Source organism: Pseudocercospora fijiensis, assembly GCF_000340215.1.
Source record: "Pseudocercospora fijiensis CIRAD86 unplaced genomic scaffold MYCFIscaffold_4, whole genome shotgun sequence".
Taxonomy (NCBI): domain Eukaryota; kingdom Fungi; phylum Ascomycota; class Dothideomycetes; order Mycosphaerellales; family Mycosphaerellaceae; genus Pseudocercospora; species Pseudocercospora fijiensis.
The window spans coordinates 516,205-537,637 of NW_006921535.1; the positions used below are offsets into that span (position 1 = coordinate 516,205).

Sequence of the window (21,433 nt, forward strand, 5' to 3'; positions counted from 1 at the left end):
GTGCCTGCTGAAACAGAGAGCTCGAAGGACCCTTGAAAGACTGAAAGTGTGCTGGCGGATAAATGGTGTCCCACTGCAATTGACTTTACATGTGAAGGTACAGTACCTAGGCACGTCAGCGTTAGCTCTCCGGCTTATTAATCTTGGGAAAGCTCACTACTAAGTAAGCCAGCATGAGGCCCATTAGTATGAACACGCTCTTTGCATCTGTAGATGAGATCTTGAGCAAAGTCATGTTCATAGTACTGCCTTTGTTGGAAATCTTACAGGGGAGAATCTTGCCTCATTGACTGCCTCTTTCGGCATTCGTGGATGGACCTCCGCTCTGAGTTCACCTTGGGTGAAGTAGCTCGCGAGCCGTCTGAATAGTAGACTTTCGCCCACGGGAGGCCATTAGTGACAGAAAGGAACAAAAGTTTTCATTCGCGTTCAAAGAGTCCTGGCCTGGGTATTGTTGAAGCGAGGTGTGAATCCTGCCCGCTTGGGCCGCTGCTGGGCCAACGCTTCAAATGCTCCTTCTCTCCGACCCTCTCCGGAGTGACTGATCCAACAACTCCTTTCACTCCTCATCATTATTTCCATCGAACATCAAGTGCTCACGATCTAAATGACACAGCGTCAGCACTCAGACCATGCAAATCCCATTGACTTACAGTCTGCCCAAACTCCGACAACACCCGAGCATCAAAAGAAGTCAACCACTTGTCAGCAGGAGTAACGGGGAACACAGCACCAGACAACATCGAGTGCGTCACTGATCAAAGAGTACATTTCAGTTTCCAGCCGAGATAAGGTTGCAAAGTGCGAGTAGGTCATTGATGCATAGGGCATATTTACCAAAGTAATGAGTCTAGGAAGGTACAGGTGTCGCTCCAGAATCCTCTCCATCGTTCTGACCGCGATCAAACAACAATCGAGACAGCATTCCAGCTTGGACTGAGGACATTGTAGCGGATTTCCGATGAATCCCACGTGGCGTCTCCGTACTTTCGAAACTCGTCCTCGCTGTCTGCCAAAGCTTTGTAGAATTTCGCTGCGGCTTGCGCTATACCTTTGCTGGCAGCATCGGGCTTGTCCTTATAGAGATGATATTTCGATGCGGCGTACATGATCAGGCTCTCCTTGTCTCCAGGCTTTGAAGATAGTAGGTATGGAATGTGCGAGGTCAGGAGCCACTCTCGAGGATGATTCATCGGTAATGCGTCGACCAGATCCTGTTCCTTGTAGTTGTCCAGCTCGGCACGCGTTGTTGGTACAGGCCTATAGAGGCAAGCAGGCTTGTTCGGAACGAAGCTCTGATAGTAGTTCTGCAGATAGTTCACAGCAGTATGCTGAGGTGATGCGAGATGTATACACATCGTGACTGCATCGACAAGCATGTTGAAGTTTACAATCGTGGGAAACGTACGTATTTCGGCGCCGCCTCCAACAGGGGCGGATGGCGTTTGCATGATGTCGCACCAATCCTTGATCGCAGAGTCGTGTAAGACAGCCAAGTCGGCGGAATGAGGGTCGTTACCGTAGTGTACCTTGAGCACGTCTTCCACGAACTCGCGTATTTTGAACCACATCGAGTAGATGCATCTGGCATAGGCATAATTTCGATATCTGGCTTCGTGGCGTCTCGAGACTGGAAAGCCGCGGCGCGCGAGGTCATTGGGAGCGTAGCTGCTCACAAAGTCGAACTTCTTGTACTCCGTCAAGATGAAAGCTTTCGCTTGATCCAGTTTCATACCGATTAATTCGCAAATTACATTCGGACATAGTGATGCGCGGGAGCCAGCGTTGACCGAAAGTGTCTTCTGCCACTAAGAATGAGGAGCACGAAGGTTAGCAATTTTCTCAAAGATGAATGAGACCACACTGCTGGGTTCGATCTCAGGACCTCAGCAGGATCCGCTTGGCGGAGTCGTGCCTTGCACCCTTCGGGATACTTACATGAGGGTATAGGAGCTGGAACACCGGGTGGCTATCTTCAAACGCGCGTTGAGCTCCGACAATCGTTGCTTCCTCCATGAAATGGGTGTTGACCAGATGTGCTGTGATCTCATGGCGCACCTAGTCACTGCATTGAACACATGTTTTCGCATAGCGCCATGGCCAGTCTTCACTCTGTTCAGACAGGCTCAGCTCTTTGTTGTAGATTGTGACCTGTTGCAGTAAGACGCAATGTTAGCAAGTACGTTCAAGCAATTTTGGAGCTCTCGTTCCCCCGACTCACGGATTTCGCTGCGCTACCACGCCAATCGCAGACAATTGCGAGAGGTTGCAGTTGACCATCTGGCTGCAAATGGAAGAGGCAGACAGCTGCAACACCATAGCGGAAGCTCTCCTTTGACATTTTGCCCAATCCAGCATCGTAGTACTCAGTATAGCTGCACTTCATTTCTTGGCTGGGAGAAAAACCTGCTCCTTCGCGGAAGTCACTGTAGTCTTGCATGTACAGAGATTCGGGGTCGTTGAGGACCAGAGACTGGATCTTTAACTTCATCCTCTGGTCAGCAGCGGACTGAGTGGCATTTTCTATGAAATGCACGATCCACTTCTGGCTTGCACGTTCGATAGTAGTTGGGTTTGAGCCTGAGAAAAGATCAGCACTTGTAAAGTTGCATCCTATCAATGCTACGAACCAGTCAAAAACTGCTGGGCGAAACGCCTATCACTGTACCAGTCAAGGATGTCGCCCATGTTTGGCAAATTGAAGATGCTGCAGCTCATCAGTGTCCGTAGCAGAGAGTGATTCATGATAGCCCTCACTCATTGCGATCGAAAAAGCCTCCAGTCCTTGCCCTTTGACGCCTGTTGTAGTCCTCGACGTCCTTCAAAGTGCGGCCCTGATCAGGTCTGCCCATATCACCAAGTGCCACTTTTGCCCGTTCCTGCGCAACAGCCACGATGGAGGTAGTGATGAACTTCTTCGGGATAAGCTGAGGTAGCAGCGCTGTCATCTGAGCAAGTCTCATCTTGCTGAACAAGTCTGCACGTGTCATGGTAGACTTCTGCCACTCTCCAGGGTTCATGTCCGACATTGCTCTATTGCCGGCGAGATTCAAATGTGGCGGGTATCCATCGGATGTAGGATCTGTGAAGCTGAATGCCTGTCGCTTCTGCTCAATGGTCCATGGACGCGGGATTGATGGCTCGAAATTGGCAGTGTTCATGAACGAAGCATAGCTGGAGTCGATCTGCTGAGAGATCTTGGTCAAGGCGAGCTGAGTGTCGCGGTATGTCCCTTCTGCGATGGGTGATATTGGGTAGTCCTGAAACTTTTGGAGTAGCGATTCTGGATTCATGTGAGCTGCATCTCGTTCTTCGTCAGTATATTTCGGCCTCGCGGGCAGCTTGTTTATGTTCGCTAGCTCGGCAAGGAAGACTCCTGTGTCCAAAGCAGGAATGGGAATATCTTCCACGTTGCTGGGCCATTGCTGTTGATTGGACTGGGTGGAAGTATCTGTCGCTTTGACGATGACACCCGGCGTCAATGCCACGGGAGTCCTGTCTGATGCCATGTCAAGGTGTCGATATTAGAGAAAAGGGAGTTCTGTACAAGGATGCAACAATGCGAGAGGGAACCGTGGAATCAGAGCAGAGAGAACGCCGGAATTTCAGACAACCTACAGCCTTCAGGCAATCTCAAGCGGGCCTGTGTCGGCGACGTGAGCGTGCTTGCAAGAGCAGAGCAGAGCAGAGCAGAGCAGAGCAGAGCAGAGCAGTCAGGTGCAGAGCGGCTCATGCTGCAGGTGGCCCATGAAGATGGAAGAGCAGACACAGGAAGTGGGAAGGAGGGATGCGATCTCACATGCAAGAGCCAAGCCTTGATGGGTCGGAGCTGGGTCCGTAAGCGAGAACTCTACGTCTTCGCTATCCAAGGCCAAACTGCAGCTTCTGCACCTGCACTCGCATTTCCAGAAACAGCCATGGCTTCAGAAGACGAGCGGTCGAGATCGCCTGCTCGAGACGCGCGACCCAAGAAAAGCAAGAGCAGTGGCTTCAAGTGGAAGGAGAAGCGAGGTCGAGATGAAGACAGCAATAGCAATCCACGCGACAGCGGACGACGAGAGCGTGGATATCGAGACAGGTCACCACGGCGAGGCAGCTACCGAGATCGCGACAACTACAGGCGCCGGGATGATTCACGTGAGCACAAGGACGACGATCGCAGGAGAGACCGATCGCCAAAGCCTAGAGAAGACGACCATCGCGAAGGTGGTCGTGGTGGAGGCGATAGCTATCGATCCGCACGCGATCGCTCGCCGCCGCAAAGAGACGACATGGCTTCGAAATTCGGAGACTATGTCCCTCGAGCCAACACAGCAGACAAGCCAGCAGACAAGCCAGCAGACGAAAGCAAGCCCGGCGAGAAGAAAAAGAAGGACAAGAAGGCAAAGGCTGCGCCAGTCTCGAATGAGCCTATGATTGTCGTGAACGTCAACGATCGACTGGGAACAAAGGCCGCCATACCATGCTTGGCGAGTGATTCCGTGAAGGTATTCAAGGCCATGGTGGCAGCTCACATTGGTCGGCAACCGCACGAAATTATGTTGAAGAGGCAGGGAGAACGGCCTTTCAAGGATCAGCTGACGTTGGAAGATTACGGAGTCAGTAACGGGGTGCAGCTGGATCTAGAATTGGACACGGGTGATTGAGAAGTTCGGGGATGCTCTGCAGAGGGTTATAGAATTCATGAACGAGGCGAAGGACCTTGTGCCACCACTCCAATACATTCGTGATTGAGCTCAGGTGAATAATGGAACTACACACCCGACTGCTGCCCAAGGCTGGTTGGACAATCGGACCGAAGATCAAACAGTGACGTTACCTCTGGGCGAAATCAGGAGACATGAAGAGACTACCAGGTCTTATAGCATGCTGCATTGCGCTACATTTAGCTTGCGGTTAATGCGGTAGGCTCAGGTGTCAAAGGGTCTAGTCCGCCGCCGAGAAGACCTGAGAGCGATGTGTTCTGGAGCTCCCTCGACTATGAATCATCAAGCGGGCGCAGGAAGAGAAAATTCACTGCCTCGCCACTTCCTGAATCCATCCAAAACCTACGACTTGCGACAGAATCTCTTGTGCCTTGAACAATCTTGTCGCTGACACTCCGCACCGCAATATTGCCGACGTCTGCATTTCCCACACCATACCAAACCCGTCCTGTCCTCCCTCTTGTCCCTGCGACACCATCCGCACAACGCCCTGGAAAAGCATGAGGTCCGCATTTTTGACTGAGAACGCGTGCAAAATCTCGATGTGCTGCACCTGAAGCGGTCCGCCATCTTCACGGACGAAAACCACCTAGTCTATATAGCAACCCTGACCAGGGTAAAATTGACCAAGAATTTTCGGATCTGGGCTATCACAGCGCAAACTGAGCCACCTGGTGAGCCCATTCTGTCGACACACCGATTCTTCGAAGCTCGAGCTGCGTATGCCGTAGAACTTCACAGGAACCCCCAGTGTTTCCGATGTCGTGCTGTGGGTCCACACACCCGGAAGGTCGCAGTCGAAGATGTTCTTGGGTAATTTTCCAGCGAGGCCGAACTCGTGGAATCCGTTGTCTGTAGGCTGTTCGTCTGCGCACCAGATGACCACGTCGACGAGTTCTTGTGCTCCAGTTTTATCGCTCATTGTCATTCTGAATGCGTCTGCTGGTCGCTGTTTGGAATGTACTTCCTTTAGCACACGACCAGTCTTATCAAGCCTCGCGTCGTGTTTGCTAATAGCGACTTTTGATCTCCAGTCAGTGCCAGAGAATTTGGAGAAATCCGCGAGTTTGAGAGAGCCGAAATGACGATGTCGGAAGGTAGCTCCAAAAAGAGCATACGGGTCACGGAGCGCAATTCTTTCTCAAAGTCCCTATATCAATATGACAATGCGGAAGTGTCTGCTGAGACGTCATTCTGTCGCTTATCCATGGCCACTCGTGCTCAAGAGCGTGGATTGATTTCAAGACCTCCCTGGAATCTGGCATCACTCCGCTTGAGGGACAGGACGAAGGTCGTCGCGTAAAACATGGCATGCTCATTGTCATGGCATTCCCGTGAGCGACTCAAGGGACAGAACTCAGCATCAGATCTGAAGAGGCAGCACCTAGCCGAGCATCCAAGCCATGCGGCCCGGTCGGCCTCGTGACCCTGACGGCGGAGGCTTCTACGTTTTCGTTGGCCACCACGTCCCGTAAGCAACAAAGTAACACCAAGGAGTGAGATGGAGAAATGCTGCAAGCATGTCAGCAAGAGCACGCCGGGATGACGCGCTGAATCTACAGCTAGCTTCGATGCTCGGTGATTCTGGTCGGTGTCTCGTGGTTTGGATATTATCTTACCGCCCATGGAAGGAAGCTACGTGTACAGTTTGCTGAGGCCCTTTGCCGCAATAGCGATCAATGAGACGAGCGAGCCTCCGAGCACAAAGCTCTCTTTCTGCCGATGGAGTTCTCGGGCGTCTTCAAGGCATTGCGACCTATCCGAGCTTTGGGCGTGTCATTTGCTTGGAGCCTTATCGCCGCAAAGTCTCAGTCATGGCTTTAGACATAAAGTGCTGCCGTCTGGAGACTGTGATCAGGTATGCTCAGCAGCTTACAGAGAGAATACCCAAGATGCGATTTGCCAGTCTAATCGTCTCAGCCTTCCTAGCCGTGTTGCCTTTTGCCACCACAGCACAATGGAACGACTTCTATGCCGATGGAGGCCCGAGCATCGCGACACCTGAAGATGCAAATCTCGAATACGAAGTGTACTACGAAGGAGTCTTGAATCGCCTAACTGGTTGTACCGTCAAGCGCGGGCGATACATGACCGATGCAATGATTCATGCGTCTACGATGCTGGGTTTGGTGACCAAGCTTCGGGAAGGAAAACGCTCCGTCTCTTCCCACGATGGCCGGATGTTCGATCTCGAAGGCTCAAGCAAAATAACATCAGAAGAGCTCCTTCAATTAGAAGAAAGATACTTTGGCAAGCTTTCAAAGGAGCGTCAGGATACAATCACCAGTCAGTTGCACAACTGTAATGTAGGCCTCCTGAAAGATGCGCTAACGAGATTGCAGGTACTCTTGGCAATGCCCTGGCTAAATTGCCCCATATCCATATGATTTGCCTCGCGGCATGCCCTCCCGGTGTGGCAGCTCTGGTGTCCGAGTTCTACAACGAGACCGTCCACTTCTGTCCACTTTTTTTTGAGGATGGAGCATCCTGGTGGGACATCGTTCTTCAACGTGATCATCGCGTCAGAATTGAGTCGGCTCAAAAATGTCGAAGTTTGACGGTCATTCATGAAATGATGCACCTTGCTGATAGACCGTTTACTGGTCTCGATATTGATGAATTTCCTGAGCACAGTGAGTCCTGAAACCTTCCCAAGCTTGGGACTTGTCTGCCTCGAGACTGACCTTGTGTAGTTGGCGACCAGATTTTCGAATGGTGCAATGAGTATGAGACCAACTGCGAAGTGTACGGCCGAGGCGCTTCCCAGACGTTGGCCGGGATCAGCTCACGCCAGGCTTTGCAGAACGCTGACAATTATGCTTTTTATGTTGCCGACGTCGCGCTTGCCTTCGCAGACGGCATGAACGAGCTCGAACGAAGACGGCAAGGGGAGGTCGAAGCAAGTTGGCCTTCTTCCATCGAGAGTACCGCGCGACCTGACAAGCTTTCCAACGACATCATTCCCTCTGAAAGAACCCAAACCGAGCCGGATGTGACAACGCCGCGAGAAGATGAACCACCAGCATCCGCCGACGACACTACCATCACGCATCTGTCAGATGATAGCGAAAGTCTAACGGATGTCTCTCAAACACAATCTGACAATGGCGGACTCACAGATACACCTCGGGACGATCATCAGAATCGTGTTGACGCCTTCACTGACGACACTGTTGCGCATCTGCCAAGTTCCACAGACGTCTCTGGGACACATTCTGACGATGACGAACCCACAAACACACTTCCAAATTCTCAACAGAATCGCGTTGACCCCTTAATTGGCGAGAGTATGAATGAGTACCCCGGCTACTTGAGAAGCATTTTGAATAGATTCGGAGTTTTCCGCAAGAGAAAGTACGCAGATGGACGTGGGAACGATCGTATCTCACAGGAAGCACCGGATACCAGCTCAGAGGGTGTCCGGACAACCTCGATGGCTGACGAGGTTGGGCGTGAGGAGCTGTAGGTCTCGAAGTAGACTTGCTGATGAGCGTGGAAAAAGGATATCTTCGAGAGCAGCGGGAACGCCAGGCTTGAATTGTCAACGAAGTCTTGCTTGTGCAAAGCAGAAATCTTGCTTGTCTGAAGCCTTGGTCTCTGCTGTCCTCTTTGTCGCTGAAATGCGCTTTCGATCAGTTCATTCCGTTGCTCTGCCGAGCGTGAGTCATAATGCAGAGAGAACTTGTCATCGCAAGGGTATTCATTCCACATGAGCTGCACTAAAGCTCTCATCGCATCTGATAGCCAGACACACGCCTTTTTGCCAGCGCCGTAACGCCATGCCATGTATGCCATATCCACCCAACCATCTAGGTTCGTCTCTCATGCACTTTGCCACTTCTACATCTGCCTTTCCCGTTCCCTCTCAACCTCGAACTTGAAGTCAAAGTATGGCGGATCAAAGTGGTGCACACGCACATATCCGTCCTCACCACCAGAGCAGTAGGATTTCCCAGTTGGATCCACAGCAACGTAGTTGAGAGGACCGAAGTGACCACGCACTCGACCAACCTCCTCCTCGAAAATCTTGTGATAGAATCTGGCTTCGAATTTTCCTTGCCTCGCTGAGGTTGTGGTCACATCCATAGCTGCCTGACCACCACCAAGGATGACATAGTTTGTGGGTTCGGGAGTAATGGCAGCACTGTTCAGAGGGGTATCGGCGACATATGTCTTAAGAACGTCGAGCGTCTTCGCGTCGATGAGCTTCGCAGTCTTGTCTTTCGAGGCAGTAATGAAGTATGTTCGGTCCGTGCTCCACTGCAGATCGGTGACGAGCGAGTTCTCTTCGTGTGGGTAGGTGTGGTTGAGCTCGCTTCCGTCCTTGGCATCATACTGAGTCACACTGCCGTCTTCGTGTCCTGCGATAATGTACTTGGTGAGATATGAGAAGCCAGCGACTGTGACCTTGGGAATGTCGTCAACCACGATGCGCAAGCTGTACTCATCGACCTGCTCGCCCTCGGGGTCCTGGTTGATGTCGTAGACCACGATACTGCTGAGCTGTCCTTGTCTCTTTTCCGTCACGCCGAGAAGTTGTTTTCCATCCTCTGAGAATTCCACGCGCTTGATCGCAGTGCCAAATTCCCACGTCTTGAGCAGTCTGCCAGTCTTGACCTCCCACAATCGTATCGTGTTGTCTGCGCCTCCTGAAGCCAAGAGAGTCGTGGTCGGGTCGACGTCGACAGTCCAGAGTGCACCCTGATGTCCCTTGTATGCGCCGAAGCGCTCACCGTTCGCGCTATACCACGCGCACACGACATGGTCTTTGGAGACGGAGAAAATGAGATCGCCTTCTTTGGAGTATTTCACCTGGGTGAGCGCACGCTGGAAAATGGTTAGTCCGAGGCATATAGCGTGTGAAATACAATATACATACCTCGTGCCCGCTAAGAAGGATCGGCCGCATGATTGTTGTATGTGGTGGTGAAGTGTTGCGGTCGCTGGTGGAATTTGTACGTTGGTTCCCCGCTTACCTAAGGCACATGCGCGCGCCAAGATTTCCCGTGCTCATCCGTGCACCGTGGCTCGAGTGCAAGAAACGTAAGGATCAGGTATTATTGTATCATAATTTCCCGAGTCAACTATTCTACTCAACAGCTGACCATCGCCTGCATCTTTCGCGCGTTTGGGGGCGTATCGGCGCAAGGGAGTTGCATCTGGCAGTCCTCCACCCTCGTTTGTTGCTTCCATTATGATTCCCAGGATGATCGGCGCAAGTCGTCTGCTGCCCCACCGCCACAGATGCCTCGACTGCAAATTCCGACTCCTTCCACCTCCGATTTCTCCCTCCGCATTGGCTTTTCCCTCTGTGCGGCCACACCTCCCTTCTCCTGCCCGCCTGGCATCACTTACCCGTCCACCATATAAGGCTGCTGGCCTCCGCTCATTCTCGTCAACAGCAGCCAAAATGACGGCCGCAAAAATCGACGGAACGGCCATTGCGAAAAGCTTGAGGCAGCGCATCTCGAAAGAGGTTACCGAGAAGCAGGCCAAGAACCTTCGATACAAGCCTAGCCTGGTCATCATCCAGGTTGGCGATCGCCAGGACAGCTCGACCTATGTGCGCATGAAGCTCAAGGCCTGCGAAGAGGCCAACATTGCTTGTGAGTTGGTCAAGTACGATGAGTCAATTTCTCGGTACGAATTGCTGGAGAAGATCGAGCAGTACAACAACGACTCGTCTGTCCATGGCATGCTGGTTCAGTTGCCACTGCCGAAGCACATTAACGAATACGAAATCACCTCCGCGGTCGCCGATCAGAAAGATGTGGATGGCTTCGGAGCGGTCAACATTGGAGAATTGGCCAAGAAGGGTGGCAGGCCTATGTTTGTGCCATGTACGCCGAAGGGTGTCATGGCGCTCTTGAAAGAGAGTGGCATTGAAGTTCGGGGCAAGAACGCCATAGTCATTGGTCGATCCGACATTGTTGGAGCACCTGTCAGCTATCTGTTGAGAAATGCAGATGCTACTGTGACTGTGTGTCACTCAAAGACTGCCAACTTGAAGGATGTGGTCAAGACAGGAGACATCGTCGTTGCAGCGCTCGGTTCACCGGGCTTCGTCAAGGGAGACTGGCTGAAGCCTGGTGCTGTGGTCATTGACGTTGGCACCAACCCAATTCCCGACGAGACCAAGAAGTCTGGTCAACGCTTGGTGGGAGACGTCGACTACGAATCTGCAGTCGAAGTTGCAAGCCAGATCACACCTGTACCAGGAGGTGTTGGCCCAATGACTGTTGCAATGCTCCTCTCGAACGTCGTCGATGCGGCAGATGCATACTTTGCACAGCAAAAGTCCCGACACATCACACCGCTGCCACTCAAGCTCAAGCAGCCTGTTCCTTCGGACATTGAAGTTTCAAGATCACAGCACCCGAAGTTGATCAACAAGGTCGCTGCTGAAGTCGGCATTGCACCATACGAGCTCGAGCCATATGGCGCCTACAAGGCCAAGGTTTCTCTCGATGTGCTAAAGCGTCTCGAGCATCGAAAGAATGGACGTTATATTCTTGTCGCTGGTATCACGCCAACACCTCTTGGCGAAGGAAAGAGCACTACCACTATTGGTCTCACACAAGCACTTGCTGGTCAGCTTGGACGAATTGCATTCGCCAACGTGCGTCAGCCATCGCAAGGCCCTACCTTTGGCATTAAGGGCGGTGCAGCTGGTGGTGGCTACAGTCAGGTCATTCCTATGGACGAATTCAACTTGCACTTGACTGGCGACATTCACGCCATTACAGCAGCGAACAACTTGCTCGCTGCAGCAATTGACACGAGAATGTTCCACGAGGCCACACAAAAGGACGCCGCTTTGTACAGCCGTCTTGTGCCCAAGAAGAAGGGTGGCCGTGAATTTGCGAAGGTCATGTTCAAGCGCCTCAAGAAGCTTGGAATTGACAAGACCAACCCTGACGACCTGACACCAGAAGAGATCACCAAGTTCGCACGTCTCGACATCGACCCAGAGACTATCACATGGCGCCGTGTGCTCGATGTCAACGACCGTCACCTTCGTGGCATAACTATCGGTCAGGCACCGACAGAAAGCAAGGTCGAGCCACGTCAGACCGGTTTTGACATCTCCGTCGCATCTGAGTGTATGGCAGTTCTTGCTCTCTCGACTGACCTTGCCGACATGAGGGATCGTCTTGGACGCATGGTTGTTGCTTCTTCAAAGGCCGGTGATCCAGTTACTGCTGACGATATCGGCGTTGGCGGCGCTCTTGCTGTATTGATGAAGGATGCCGTGAAGCCAAACATGATGCAGACTTTGGAGGGAACTCCAGTCTTCGTTCATGCTGGTCCATTTGCCAACATCTCTATCGGTAACAGCTCTATCATCGCCGACCGTGTCGCCCTCAAGCTGGCTGGTACCGAGCCTGACGAGGATGCCGACCGGAACGGCAAGGTTGGCTTCGTTGTCACTGAGGCCGGATTCGACTTCACCATGGGTGGCGAGCGCTTCATGAACATCAAGTGCCGCGCCTCTGGACTTGTGCCGGATGTTGTTGTCATCGTTGCCACCGTCCGCGCCTTGAAGGTCCACGGCGGCGGTCCAGAGATCAAGCCAGGTGCACAGCTTGACGAGGTCTATCGCACTGAGAACGTCGATATTCTTCGGGCAGGCTGTGTCAACCTTGCTAAGCATATCGCCAATGCCAAGGCTTACGGTGTCAACGTTGTCGTTGCCATCAACAAATTTGAGACTGACACCGACGCTGAGCACCAAGTCATCAGGGAGGAAGCCATCAAGGCCGGTGCCGAGGACGCTATTGTCGCCAACCACTGGGCCGAGGGTGGCAAGGGTGCCGTTGACCTCGCACAGGGAATCATCAAGGCTGCCGAGAAGGCCAAGCCGGAAGATTTCCATCTCCTATACAATACTGACGGCGACATCCAAACACGCATTGAGACTATCGCCAAGGACATGTATGGCGCCTCGAAAGTATCCTTCTCTGAGCTTGCACAGAAGAAGCTCGACACCTACACCAAGCAGGGTTACGGCAACCTCCCCATTTGCATTGCCAAGACACAGTACTCCATATCCCACGATCCAGCACTGAAGGGTGCACCAACTGGCTTCGAGGTTCCTGTCCGCGACGTGCGCATGGCAGCTGGTGCTGGCTACCTCTACGCTCTTGCGGCCGACATTCAGACTATTCCTGGTCTACCCACCGCACCAGGCTACCTCAACGTCGACCTCGATGGCGAGACTGGCGAGATTGACGGTCTCTTCTAAGCCGAGCCATCTTGCTTTTGAAACGACGTAACACTTGCTAATTCGTTTGAACTTGTTTTTTTTTTGTTTTGTAAGATGATACCATGCCAAGCTGTTTCACCACACCGGCAATGCATTAGGCGCGACGTGTCTCTCGCGACCACCATTACTGAAAGTTATCGAAAACGACGGAAAGGAAACGGGTCAATTTGTCACTCAACGTGATTTATAGCGAGGCGTTGGTGGTTGGAAGGGAAACCCTGATTTAGATAATCGATGCAAAATATGAAAGAAAGACAACAGCAGAATGACTGCAGACCTTCACACGCAGAAGTCCATCTATTCATCCATCTATGCTCTGTGATATGTTCCCAGTTGTCTGAAGGCTATATAGGAATTCCTCAAAACCGCCCCGAAAAAATTCCTCAATAAATGCCTTCATTGTCTTTCGTCGTATCAGGTCACAGACATCGAAACAGTTTGTCTTGTTTGTTATAGGAATTTAGTGCGGCAGGGTTGGTGTCGATCGAGTGGGTTTTAGTAGGTCGTACGGATATACTCGGTCGTGATTTAGTCGATTATCGGATCGAGATATAGCCACTTTTACTAGCTGAATCGGGTATGCCGTCGATCACTTAGTCGGCTACTTTATATCGTAGTATATCGATAAAAATTCAGCTATATAGGCATATATAAGGTGTTATTTAAAGGCAAGTAGGTAGGCTAATTTCTACGCTCTTCTAACTATTATTTCCACGCTCTTCTAACTATTACTATAATAGCTTATTTAATCCCCGACTTCTTCGATTTTGCCTATCGCTCTTAGCTCTTTAATCTACCTAAAGAAGGGCTGTTCTTAGACCTAGAAACGTACGACAAGGTATAGCTATTTGCCTCTAACTTCTAGTATACTTTTATATAGAAGCGCTACGTTAATAGACTCGCGTAGCGGACAATATGCTATTATCGTTGTCGTCGTAACGCTTAGCGGCAGCGCGAGGTGCCTAAAGGGTTACGAAAGGTCGAGTATTATAAGGCGCCGTATAATGCCTCCTATATAGTAATTGCTATGTATCGCTATAAGAACGATCCTTAACTATATAGGTACAAAGTCGCTACGTCGTTACCTAATCCCTCTATAGAAGAAAAGCTTTATTACTACTCGATAGATTATATAGTAAGTTTAGTAGGGTTGTATCTCGAGTCGATGCGATAAGCTAACGGTTATAGGACATACGAGGAGCGAGTAACGGTCTGAAGATCGTACTAGAGTACCTAATAGAACAGTATAAGCAGGATATAGCTAAGGTATTCTATATAGTAAAAGAAGGACCTAATGCTTATCGTCTTGCTATTATTAGTGCTTATCGTACAAAGGAAGGTGCAATTAATTAGTTAAAGAAGAAGAATAAGAAGAAGGCTACCCTCGCTAAGAAGGGCAATGTCTCGTTGCAAATAGATAACCTATATAAGCACCTAGCGCTATTAACTAATCTAGTAAATAGCGCTTACCTATCTTATAAAGCAGTGTCGTATATTATTAAAGGAAGGCTTTAGAAGGGGATTGTTTAGTAGGCGAGTTAGTAACGAGAGCTGTTGAATAGTAGAATTAGTAGAGATATAAGTGCTTACGTAACAAGCTATAGGTAGGCTTCGAGAAGTAATCGACTAATCTTTAACTAGATATTTCTCTACGACGCAACGTATAAGACAACTAATACGCAGTAGAACTTGTTTACTATATATATTAGAAACGAATTTAAAAGTTAGATACCGATAGCGTATATATTGCTATAAACATAGCGCTCGAAGCTATAGTAAGAAGCTTTCCGAGTCCTAACTTGAAAGCAGTAGTATCTAAAACGGAAGCCTAAGCTAGCTATAACTAACGACTCTACGTAAGAATAGCGCTTAATCCGCCTCTCCTTCTAAAATTAAGACGAAGAGATTACTATATATCTATACTAGCGATACGCTAAAGAGACCTTCCTTCGCTATTTCCCTAAACGTCGATTTCCGGAGGTTTATAGACTGTTTAGATACGCTATACACTATGCCCGTAGCAAGCAAGAATTAGCTCTTAATATTACTACAATAGCTACTAAGCTTCGGCTAAAGGGCGCTAACGAGACGGAAGTCTAGTATTTACTAAAGAACTAGAGTGCTAAGAAGTTATATTTATAGGCAACTTAGGCTCGTTTAAATAACCCAATTCTTATACAAATTCGCACTATATCGCCGCTAGAGGGGTACTATAATGCTATTAAGTACGATAATAAGAAGAACCTCGTTTAGTACTCGATATATAGCACTATTGTCGAGTTGCTAAAGATAGACGCTCGGCAACTATATAAGGCTAATCTTTAGCTATACAGGCTTAGTAAACGCACTCAATTCTAGAAGGTTAAGAATATGCCCTATTTCGAGAATTTACAACCTCCGGCGGTATAGGACTTCGTATAGAAGCAATTAAATATTATAGAAGAGTTAGAAGCTAAGGCAAGGCCTATATACGAGGGCCTTGTACTATACCGCGATAGACACTAACCTCCTTACTGTAATTGCCTGCTATAGTTTTAGCAGCACCTGCCTTGCTACTATATACTACGGCATTACCTATTTATAATACCTCTAAGCCTATAACAACAACAACTCTATATTAGCTTCTATAGCGGCTATAACTCGTAGAAGATAGCCGATTATTAGCGGTAGAGAGACAGCACTACCCTATTTATCGAAGGTTATAAGGATAAGAAGCCCTTTATTGCTAGTAACCCCTATCTTCGTAACCTACGCGCTTACTTTAACGAAGGTATTAAAGGCCTCTTATAGCACTTCTATGCGGTCCGTAACAATAAGACGATCTATAATAGTACGCTTAAAGATAACTATATAAGAGCCTTCTTACGGAAGGTTAAAGACACTATATATTCGCTCTCTACGTACTTACTAGACGACTTTATATAGGAAGAGTAACTAGCGGTTGCCTTTACTAGTAAGCGACAACGGTAGTAGACTTCTATACTTCTAGCTAAGCCTACAACTCTAACTTAACCTCGCTATCTAACCCTTCCGCTACTACTACTACTACTACTAGCGCTAGCGCTAGCGCTAGCGCTAGCGACTAAATATAGACCTCGAGCGTTTAATCTTCCGCTGCTTAATAAGACCCTCTTATTACTAATACGTCGACCGTTATAAGTTATCGACCTTCTTACGCTAAGTCTACTACCCTTTAGGCCTTTACCTTCGAAGGCGCGGCTACCGCTACCGCTACCGCTACCGCAGTAGCCGCGCGAGTCGCTTTTGTCTATACAGTCGGCTTAGCCGCTCGATTTGGACACTATTAAAGAAACAGCTAAGCTTATAGACCTTACTTTACTAGCGGCGCTAGTAAGAGAGGCTTCGCTATTAAAATAAGACCTAGAAGTAGTAGAAGACTTCCCTTAGTTAGACAACGATAACGCGATGCGAGAAGCAGTAGGCAAGAGGCGGACTTCTAATAAATACAATAGTAATAAGCGTAAGAGATTAGTAGCGACAATGCTACCTACTATTAAGAGGCCGAATAAGAGGAAGAATTAGATAGGCAATAGCAGCGATAGCGACAATACCTCAGAAGCCATAACAGCCTAATTAGGTAAGCCGAGCCAACACACGAAAACCGAGCATTTCCGTAAGTTTGGTAGGTCCTATCTTACGCCTGAAAATCGGGACATTCCTTAGCCGGAATGGTGAGACAGTCCCGCAGAAACCCAAAGGAATGGTACGCTAAAAACCTATAACAACCAAGGCCATCTCATCGAAACGAGCAGAGCCAAGAAAAAAAAGTCAATCCATCGAAACGTCCTGCCATCAGTGTACATTCATTTCATTTCTACACGAATGATTTCCCTCTAAACCGACAGCTTGCGCAACCACACATGCACGTTCACGCCGAGCCTGGCTCCTCGTTTATAGCTCTATGGATGATGGTGCTCCTCCCCTCCGAACTTCGAAAATGCCACACTGTTCACAAAACGCCTTGTTCCATGCATGCGTCATGCATCGCAATGCACCCACCTTGACTCCGTTTTAATACACACAAAAAACACTATCGCTTCTTCGCATTGCTCTCATCTAAAGTCGTCAAGCCTAAACCCGTAGCTCGATCAACAACTCGGTCTCTCGCGCCTTGCCGTGGTGTTTGGACTTCTGCTTCTTCTACTTGTCGACTGAAGTCGGTGTTGAGTTCTGGGGTTCTAGGTGCAGAAGGAGAATGAGCTGCACCACGGGAGTCTTCGAGGTGGTATTCTTCCTCCTCGGCTTCAGAGCCACTTGCTTCATCGTAGTCTTCATCTTCATCGTCGATCATGGAGCTTGTCAATTCTTCGTCATCGACCAAAGATTCTGCGATTGACTGGTCGAGTGACGGACGTCCATCTCCTGAGAAATATGACTCTGCCATGTCGTCGCCTGCTTCGTCTTCGCTGAGGATGCTTCGACTCCCTCGAGTGTTGGTCTTGGTCAGGCGTGAGACGGCGTCTTCGGTAGGATCGTCATCCTCATCCTCGCTGTCAGTAAAGTCAATGATGTCCATCGGCCGGTCGCGCCAGTAATTGAAGTCCGTGAACTCTTCGCCTCCACCCTTGACTAGTAAACCGACAGGCGGAAAGTAGTGGTCGACAATTTCTCGCATGCTGCTATAAGCCGTCTTGTAAGTATTGAGGCTTAGAAGATCCAAGCTCACTTCCGAATTTGAGTTGATCGTGAAGATTCGAGTGCTGGGAATGTTCACTGAGCGATAGCTGAGTGCATCTGTCAGACGATTACCAAACCCAGCGTAAAATGGGGAACCTGATTTGCCTCGACCAGAGCCCAACCCGCCTGGCATATCCACACCGCTAAGTGGTTTCAAGCCCGCCTCAATTGCATTCTCAGTGGTATTTTGAGCACCGCCATGACCCGCGAAGAGGGACATGATATCGCGCAAGCATGCCATTTTGAAGATCTCGGGTTTTCTGAGGTAGACCTCTCGTCGCAGAGCCGCAATGGTTCTATCAGGACTGAGGATAACAGGCCCCCTAGGCAATTTGTATCCTTCCTGAGCCACACCGGCCAGATAAGCTCTGGTAGTATCTGCTTGTCCGACGCTTCGACTGGTCAGGTATAGAAAGTTGTACCCATTTGATGCAATCTCTGTGTAGAGCTTGGCCACTCCCTGGTGTGTCCAGTCGCGGCCGATCGTATTCAAAACATGGCCCAAGACGTCTGACTTCGTGATTGTGCCATCGATGTCAGATATGACTATCGGCACGTCATGCTTCCAGTACCACAATACGGCAGTACACGTCGCGCGGTTCACAGTGAAGGACATACTATTCGCCCCAGCATTCAAGTTCATAGTCTTTAGTTGATCCGAGGTCAAGCGGATGGATTTCGCGTAGTTCTTATTCGGGTCTCCAGCAACTCTGCCTGGTGAGCTAGGCTGGGAGGGTAGACCTACGGCGCTATCCGAATCACGACGATTGTGCGCATAATCTCCAGGCTTTGAGTCCACACTTCGAGCATCGTCGCTGTGGTATCCAGGATCCGAAATGGCATCTGTGGAAGCATAGGCAGCCGGATTGAAAATACCCATTCCGGCGGCGGCTCGCTTATTGGCAGCATCTTTCGCTTCCTCGCTTCTGTAGATCCAAATATTGCCTTTCTCATCAGCACCCATGAGCGCACCAATATCGTAAGGGCCATCGAGCTCTTGCGACAGGATCTGTCTGGCGACTATCTCGGCCTGCAAAGCCTCTTTATTCCCGCTCTTGAAGGCACCCATGTCAAGCATGATATCACCAGTCTCGGTCACCTGGTTGCTAATATTGGAAGTCCATAGTCTCTTGGAGAGATTCAATGCCCTAGCTTTTGCATCCTCTTCCTCTGGCGTGGGGCTCACGGGCCGGTCTGTGGTAGGCGGAGGTGAAGGCGAGCGTTCGGAGCCAGGAGTCATCAGCAGCTCACTATGGTGCATGGATTCATGGATAGAAGCTTTCGCAGCTGGTACAGCGCTGTCCGACGACGTCCGTTCAAAGGTTGGATGCACGAATGCTGAAAAGTCTCCTGAAGCAGGTCGCGGTCGGTCTTTGAGAAATTGAGGTTCGGTGGGAGATGTAGATAGCGGCGTCAGGTTTCCCAAATCACTCGGCGGTCTTCTCTGCAGACCAGGGACTGGCATTCCCTCGGTCGTACTCCTACTGTGCCCTCTTTTCGCGCCATCTCGCACGGGCAGCTCCTTTTCCAAGTCGAAGGGATCTGGCTCTTGCAAGACGGGAGTTTCAGAAGCACTCGCCTTGAGCTCTGGACTGCTCGCGGGACTAACAAGCGGACTCGTCTGTAGTGCTTCCGGGACGCTCTCGTGTGTTTCGGTGATGAAGAAAGCCTCTCCGCCCTCGCCCAATTTCATGGGGAAGTTCAGCTTCTCGCCGTTGACTTTGAACTCGACCTTCTTCTCGGAAGGGCGCAGGAGGGAGAACTTCCCGAATCGGATGTGAAATGGAGAACATGCGAGAGAGCCATCCTCCTGTTCAACGACAATAACGTCGATGGCTCCAGACAATGTGGCTGGGTTCAGACTGTTCCATGCTTTCGAAACGGTGCCTGTTATGGAGCGAGCGTACTGCATCGCTCCGAGTGCTCAGCTCAATGATGTTGCCACTGCTTCTCTAGAATGATGTACGGTCGACCTCGTTCATGTGAAAGGGAGGGATCGGGTTCGGAGGTGAATGGGCCGGCGAGAAGCTTCGTTGGTGATGCTTTAATTAGCGCAGGCTTCACAATGGTCGCCAGCGAGGGTGGTGCGAGTGCGAGTGCGGGTGCGGGTGCGGGTGCGACTCGGATTGTATGCTGGACGAGCGAGCGACTGAACGAACTTCGGAGTTGTCGTTCGCGCTCGCTCGCTACGGTGGCATTAGTCGCAGGTCACCGGCCGGAGAGGTCAGCGCAGCGCAGCGCTTGACAGCTGCGTGATCAGGACGTCATATGTTGCCGAGTGATGGAAACAATGCCGATGCTAGCCTGGAACGGAGCGAAGAGACGGTGTATGCAGAAACGAACAAAGCTGTGCTCTGTACAAGAAGGAGCAATCTTCTCCGCAAACGCGCTTTCTTCACATGTTTGATGAAGTGAACCAAGTTCTGCTGGTACGGTGGCACTGGCTCAACCTTAACAAAAATATCCGCCAAGCTGCATGCCGGAACAGCTGCATGGCCAGCCCTGTAGAACTAGAACTCAGGCTTGGCTTGGCCGATCGCGTGCTGCTGCTTCGTGCCATCGGAGGTTCGCTTGTGTCTGAGTGCTTGCAGAAGACAAGGCCGAAAACAGTTTCCGAATGGAGTAGACTTGTCAAAGCTAGCAGTCTGGCATCTTGCGACTATTTACCATCTTTCACATGCCAGACACATGTGAACGAGTCGGGTGTGTGAAGGTGATTACTTAAGGTGCTGCACAGACCAATTCTACGCACGACGGTGACGTTCTCCGACACCGTCCATAGCCTCAGCAAGACTCATTAACTTTTGCCTTCCGCCATACAACTCCAAGCCCATATTTCAGCACGCGACTTCTTCTTACCACCAACATCAACACTCCACGCATACTCATTCCAACAATCCAAACGCAGCCACTCCAACAAACACTCACCCCACCCCACCCCACCAAAACCAACCACCCAGCCGACAAAATGGGAGATCAGGAGTGGGACAGCGTCACTCGCATCGGATCCAAGGTCCGCGGCCCAGGCACTGCCCAGCGCGAAACAACAATCAAGGGCAAGTCCGCCTTGAACGCCGCTCAACGTAGCGGAGCCGTCCTCAGCACCGACAAGAAGTTCTCATCGGCAAACGTAAGCCCACCTCCCGAATCAAACACCCCTCACCCACCAAACTAATCCATCCTGCAGGCCGCGGGCAACCCAGAAGGCCAACGACTCACCAAAGTCGACCGCGCCGACGGCCCCGTCGCGACCAAAAAAGTCCCCGACGAAGTCGCCAAAGCCCTCTCACAGGCCCGCACGCAGCTCAAGAACCAGAAAGGCAACACCATGACACAGAAAGATCTTGCATCGAAAGCCAACGTCGACGTCGCGGTCGTTGCTGCTCTAGAGCGCACGGGAGCAGATTTCCCGGCTATGGATGCTGTGCTGAAGATTCAGAAGGCGGCCAATGTTAGGCTGACGGGTAAGGATATTGGACAGCCGATGTTGGGGCCGAAGAAGAAGTAGAAAAAAACAGAAGTTTTGAGGATATCACGCGAGTCCGAGTCAGATCGGGGGGCTCACTCCAACAACCTAGAGTTTGCTTCTGGCGTACTGCTTCTTACTACGACGAAGTATGATATGGATTAGCGAAGCGGAACGGAAATGATTAATTAGCGACAACCCCGAATCAGGCCCAAAATACCATCCAGCCGAAAACAAAGCTGGCATGCCACGGCCAAGCACACTCATGAGTCTCAGACTTTCATGATCAATCATCAC

The 21,433-nt window shown here is 50.4% G+C and overlaps 8 protein-coding genes across 8 annotated transcripts; 4 read left to right on the forward strand and 4 right to left on the reverse strand.

The window, feature by feature from the left end:
* Positions 1 to 902: 902 nt before the first annotated feature.
* On the reverse strand, positions 903 to 3,509 carry MYCFIDRAFT_80246 (uncharacterized protein; the record flags this gene model as incomplete). Its single annotated transcript, XM_007927768.1, has 5 exons — positions 903 to 1,808; positions 1,939 to 2,058; positions 2,222 to 2,580; positions 2,631 to 2,707; positions 2,758 to 3,509. 5 exons carry the CDS (start codon positions 3,507 to 3,509, stop codon positions 903 to 905), a joined length of 2,214 nt encoding a protein of 737 aa, XP_007925959.1.
* Positions 3,510 to 3,917: 408 nt separating this feature from the next.
* Positions 3,918 to 4,699, forward strand: MYCFIDRAFT_203331 (uncharacterized protein; the record flags this gene model as incomplete). Its single annotated transcript, XM_007927899.1, has 1 exon — positions 3,918 to 4,699. One exon carries the CDS (start codon positions 3,918 to 3,920, stop codon positions 4,644 to 4,646), a length of 729 nt encoding a protein of 242 aa, XP_007926090.1. The 3' UTR covers positions 4,647 to 4,699.
* Positions 4,700 to 4,896: 197 nt separating this feature from the next.
* On the reverse strand, positions 4,897 to 6,332 carry MYCFIDRAFT_174176 (uncharacterized protein; the record flags this gene model as incomplete). Its single annotated transcript, XM_007927900.1, has 10 exons — positions 4,897 to 4,909; positions 4,948 to 4,978; positions 5,018 to 5,027; positions 5,063 to 5,093; positions 5,123 to 5,276; positions 5,313 to 5,648; positions 5,685 to 5,842; positions 5,872 to 5,926; positions 5,954 to 6,218; positions 6,243 to 6,332. The coding sequence occupies 10 exons, from the start codon at positions 6,330 to 6,332 to the stop codon at positions 4,897 to 4,899; spliced, it is 1,143 nt and encodes a 380-aa protein (XP_007926091.1).
* Positions 6,333 to 6,598: 266 nt separating this feature from the next.
* Positions 6,599 to 8,172, forward strand: MYCFIDRAFT_80249 (uncharacterized protein; the record flags this gene model as incomplete). Its single annotated transcript, XM_007927769.1, has 2 exons — positions 6,599 to 6,992; positions 7,400 to 8,172. The coding sequence occupies 2 exons, from the start codon at positions 6,599 to 6,601 to the stop codon at positions 8,170 to 8,172; spliced, it is 1,167 nt and encodes a 388-aa protein (XP_007925960.1).
* A 291-nt stretch (positions 8,173 to 8,463) lies between these two features.
* MYCFIDRAFT_51295 (uncharacterized protein) lies at positions 8,464 to 9,615 on the reverse strand (the record flags this gene model as incomplete). The annotated part of the gene is made up of 2 exons (XM_007927651.1): positions 8,464 to 9,533; positions 9,586 to 9,615. The coding sequence occupies 2 exons, from the start codon at positions 9,613 to 9,615 to the stop codon at positions 8,547 to 8,549; spliced, it is 1,017 nt and encodes a 338-aa protein (XP_007925842.1). The 3' UTR covers positions 8,464 to 8,546.
* Positions 9,616 to 9,812: 197 nt separating this feature from the next.
* On the forward strand, positions 9,813 to 13,245 carry MYCFIDRAFT_163981 (uncharacterized protein). Its single transcript, XM_007927901.1, has one exon. The coding sequence runs from the start codon at positions 9,901 to 9,903 to the stop codon at positions 12,949 to 12,951; it is 3,051 nt and encodes a 1,016-aa protein (XP_007926092.1). The 5' UTR covers positions 9,813 to 9,900; the 3' UTR covers positions 12,952 to 13,245.
* Positions 13,246 to 17,206: 3,961 nt separating this feature from the next.
* Positions 17,207 to 19,582, reverse strand: MYCFIDRAFT_107294 (uncharacterized protein; the record flags this gene model as incomplete). Its single annotated transcript, XM_007927902.1, has 2 exons — positions 17,207 to 17,775; positions 17,875 to 19,582. Coding segments are annotated over 2 exons (2,277 nt in total), but the record flags the coding sequence as incomplete, so codon positions are not given.
* Positions 19,583 to 20,514: 932 nt separating this feature from the next.
* MYCFIDRAFT_51304 (uncharacterized protein) lies at positions 20,515 to 21,349 on the forward strand. The gene is made up of 2 exons (XM_007927652.1): positions 20,515 to 20,800; positions 20,858 to 21,349. Exons 1-2 carry the CDS (start codon positions 20,639 to 20,641, stop codon positions 21,176 to 21,178), a joined length of 483 nt encoding a protein of 160 aa, XP_007925843.1. The 5' UTR covers positions 20,515 to 20,638; the 3' UTR covers positions 21,179 to 21,349.
* The last annotated feature ends 84 nt before the right edge of the window (positions 21,350 to 21,433 follow it).

Bases quoted from the DNA above. Each gene is read 5' to 3' on its own strand.
- MYCFIDRAFT_163981 (XM_007927901.1), top strand. From the start codon at position 9,901: ATGATTCCCAGGATGATCGGCGCAAGTCGTCTGCTGCCCCACCGCCAC.
- MYCFIDRAFT_51304 (XM_007927652.1), top strand. From the start codon at position 20,639: ATGGGAGATCAGGAGTGGGACAGCGTCACTCGCATCGGATCCAAGGTC. The intron at 20,801-20,857 runs GTAAGCCCACCT...TCCATCCTGCAG, and splicing joins AGAAGTTCTCATCGGCAAAC to GCCGCGGGCAACCCAGAAGG.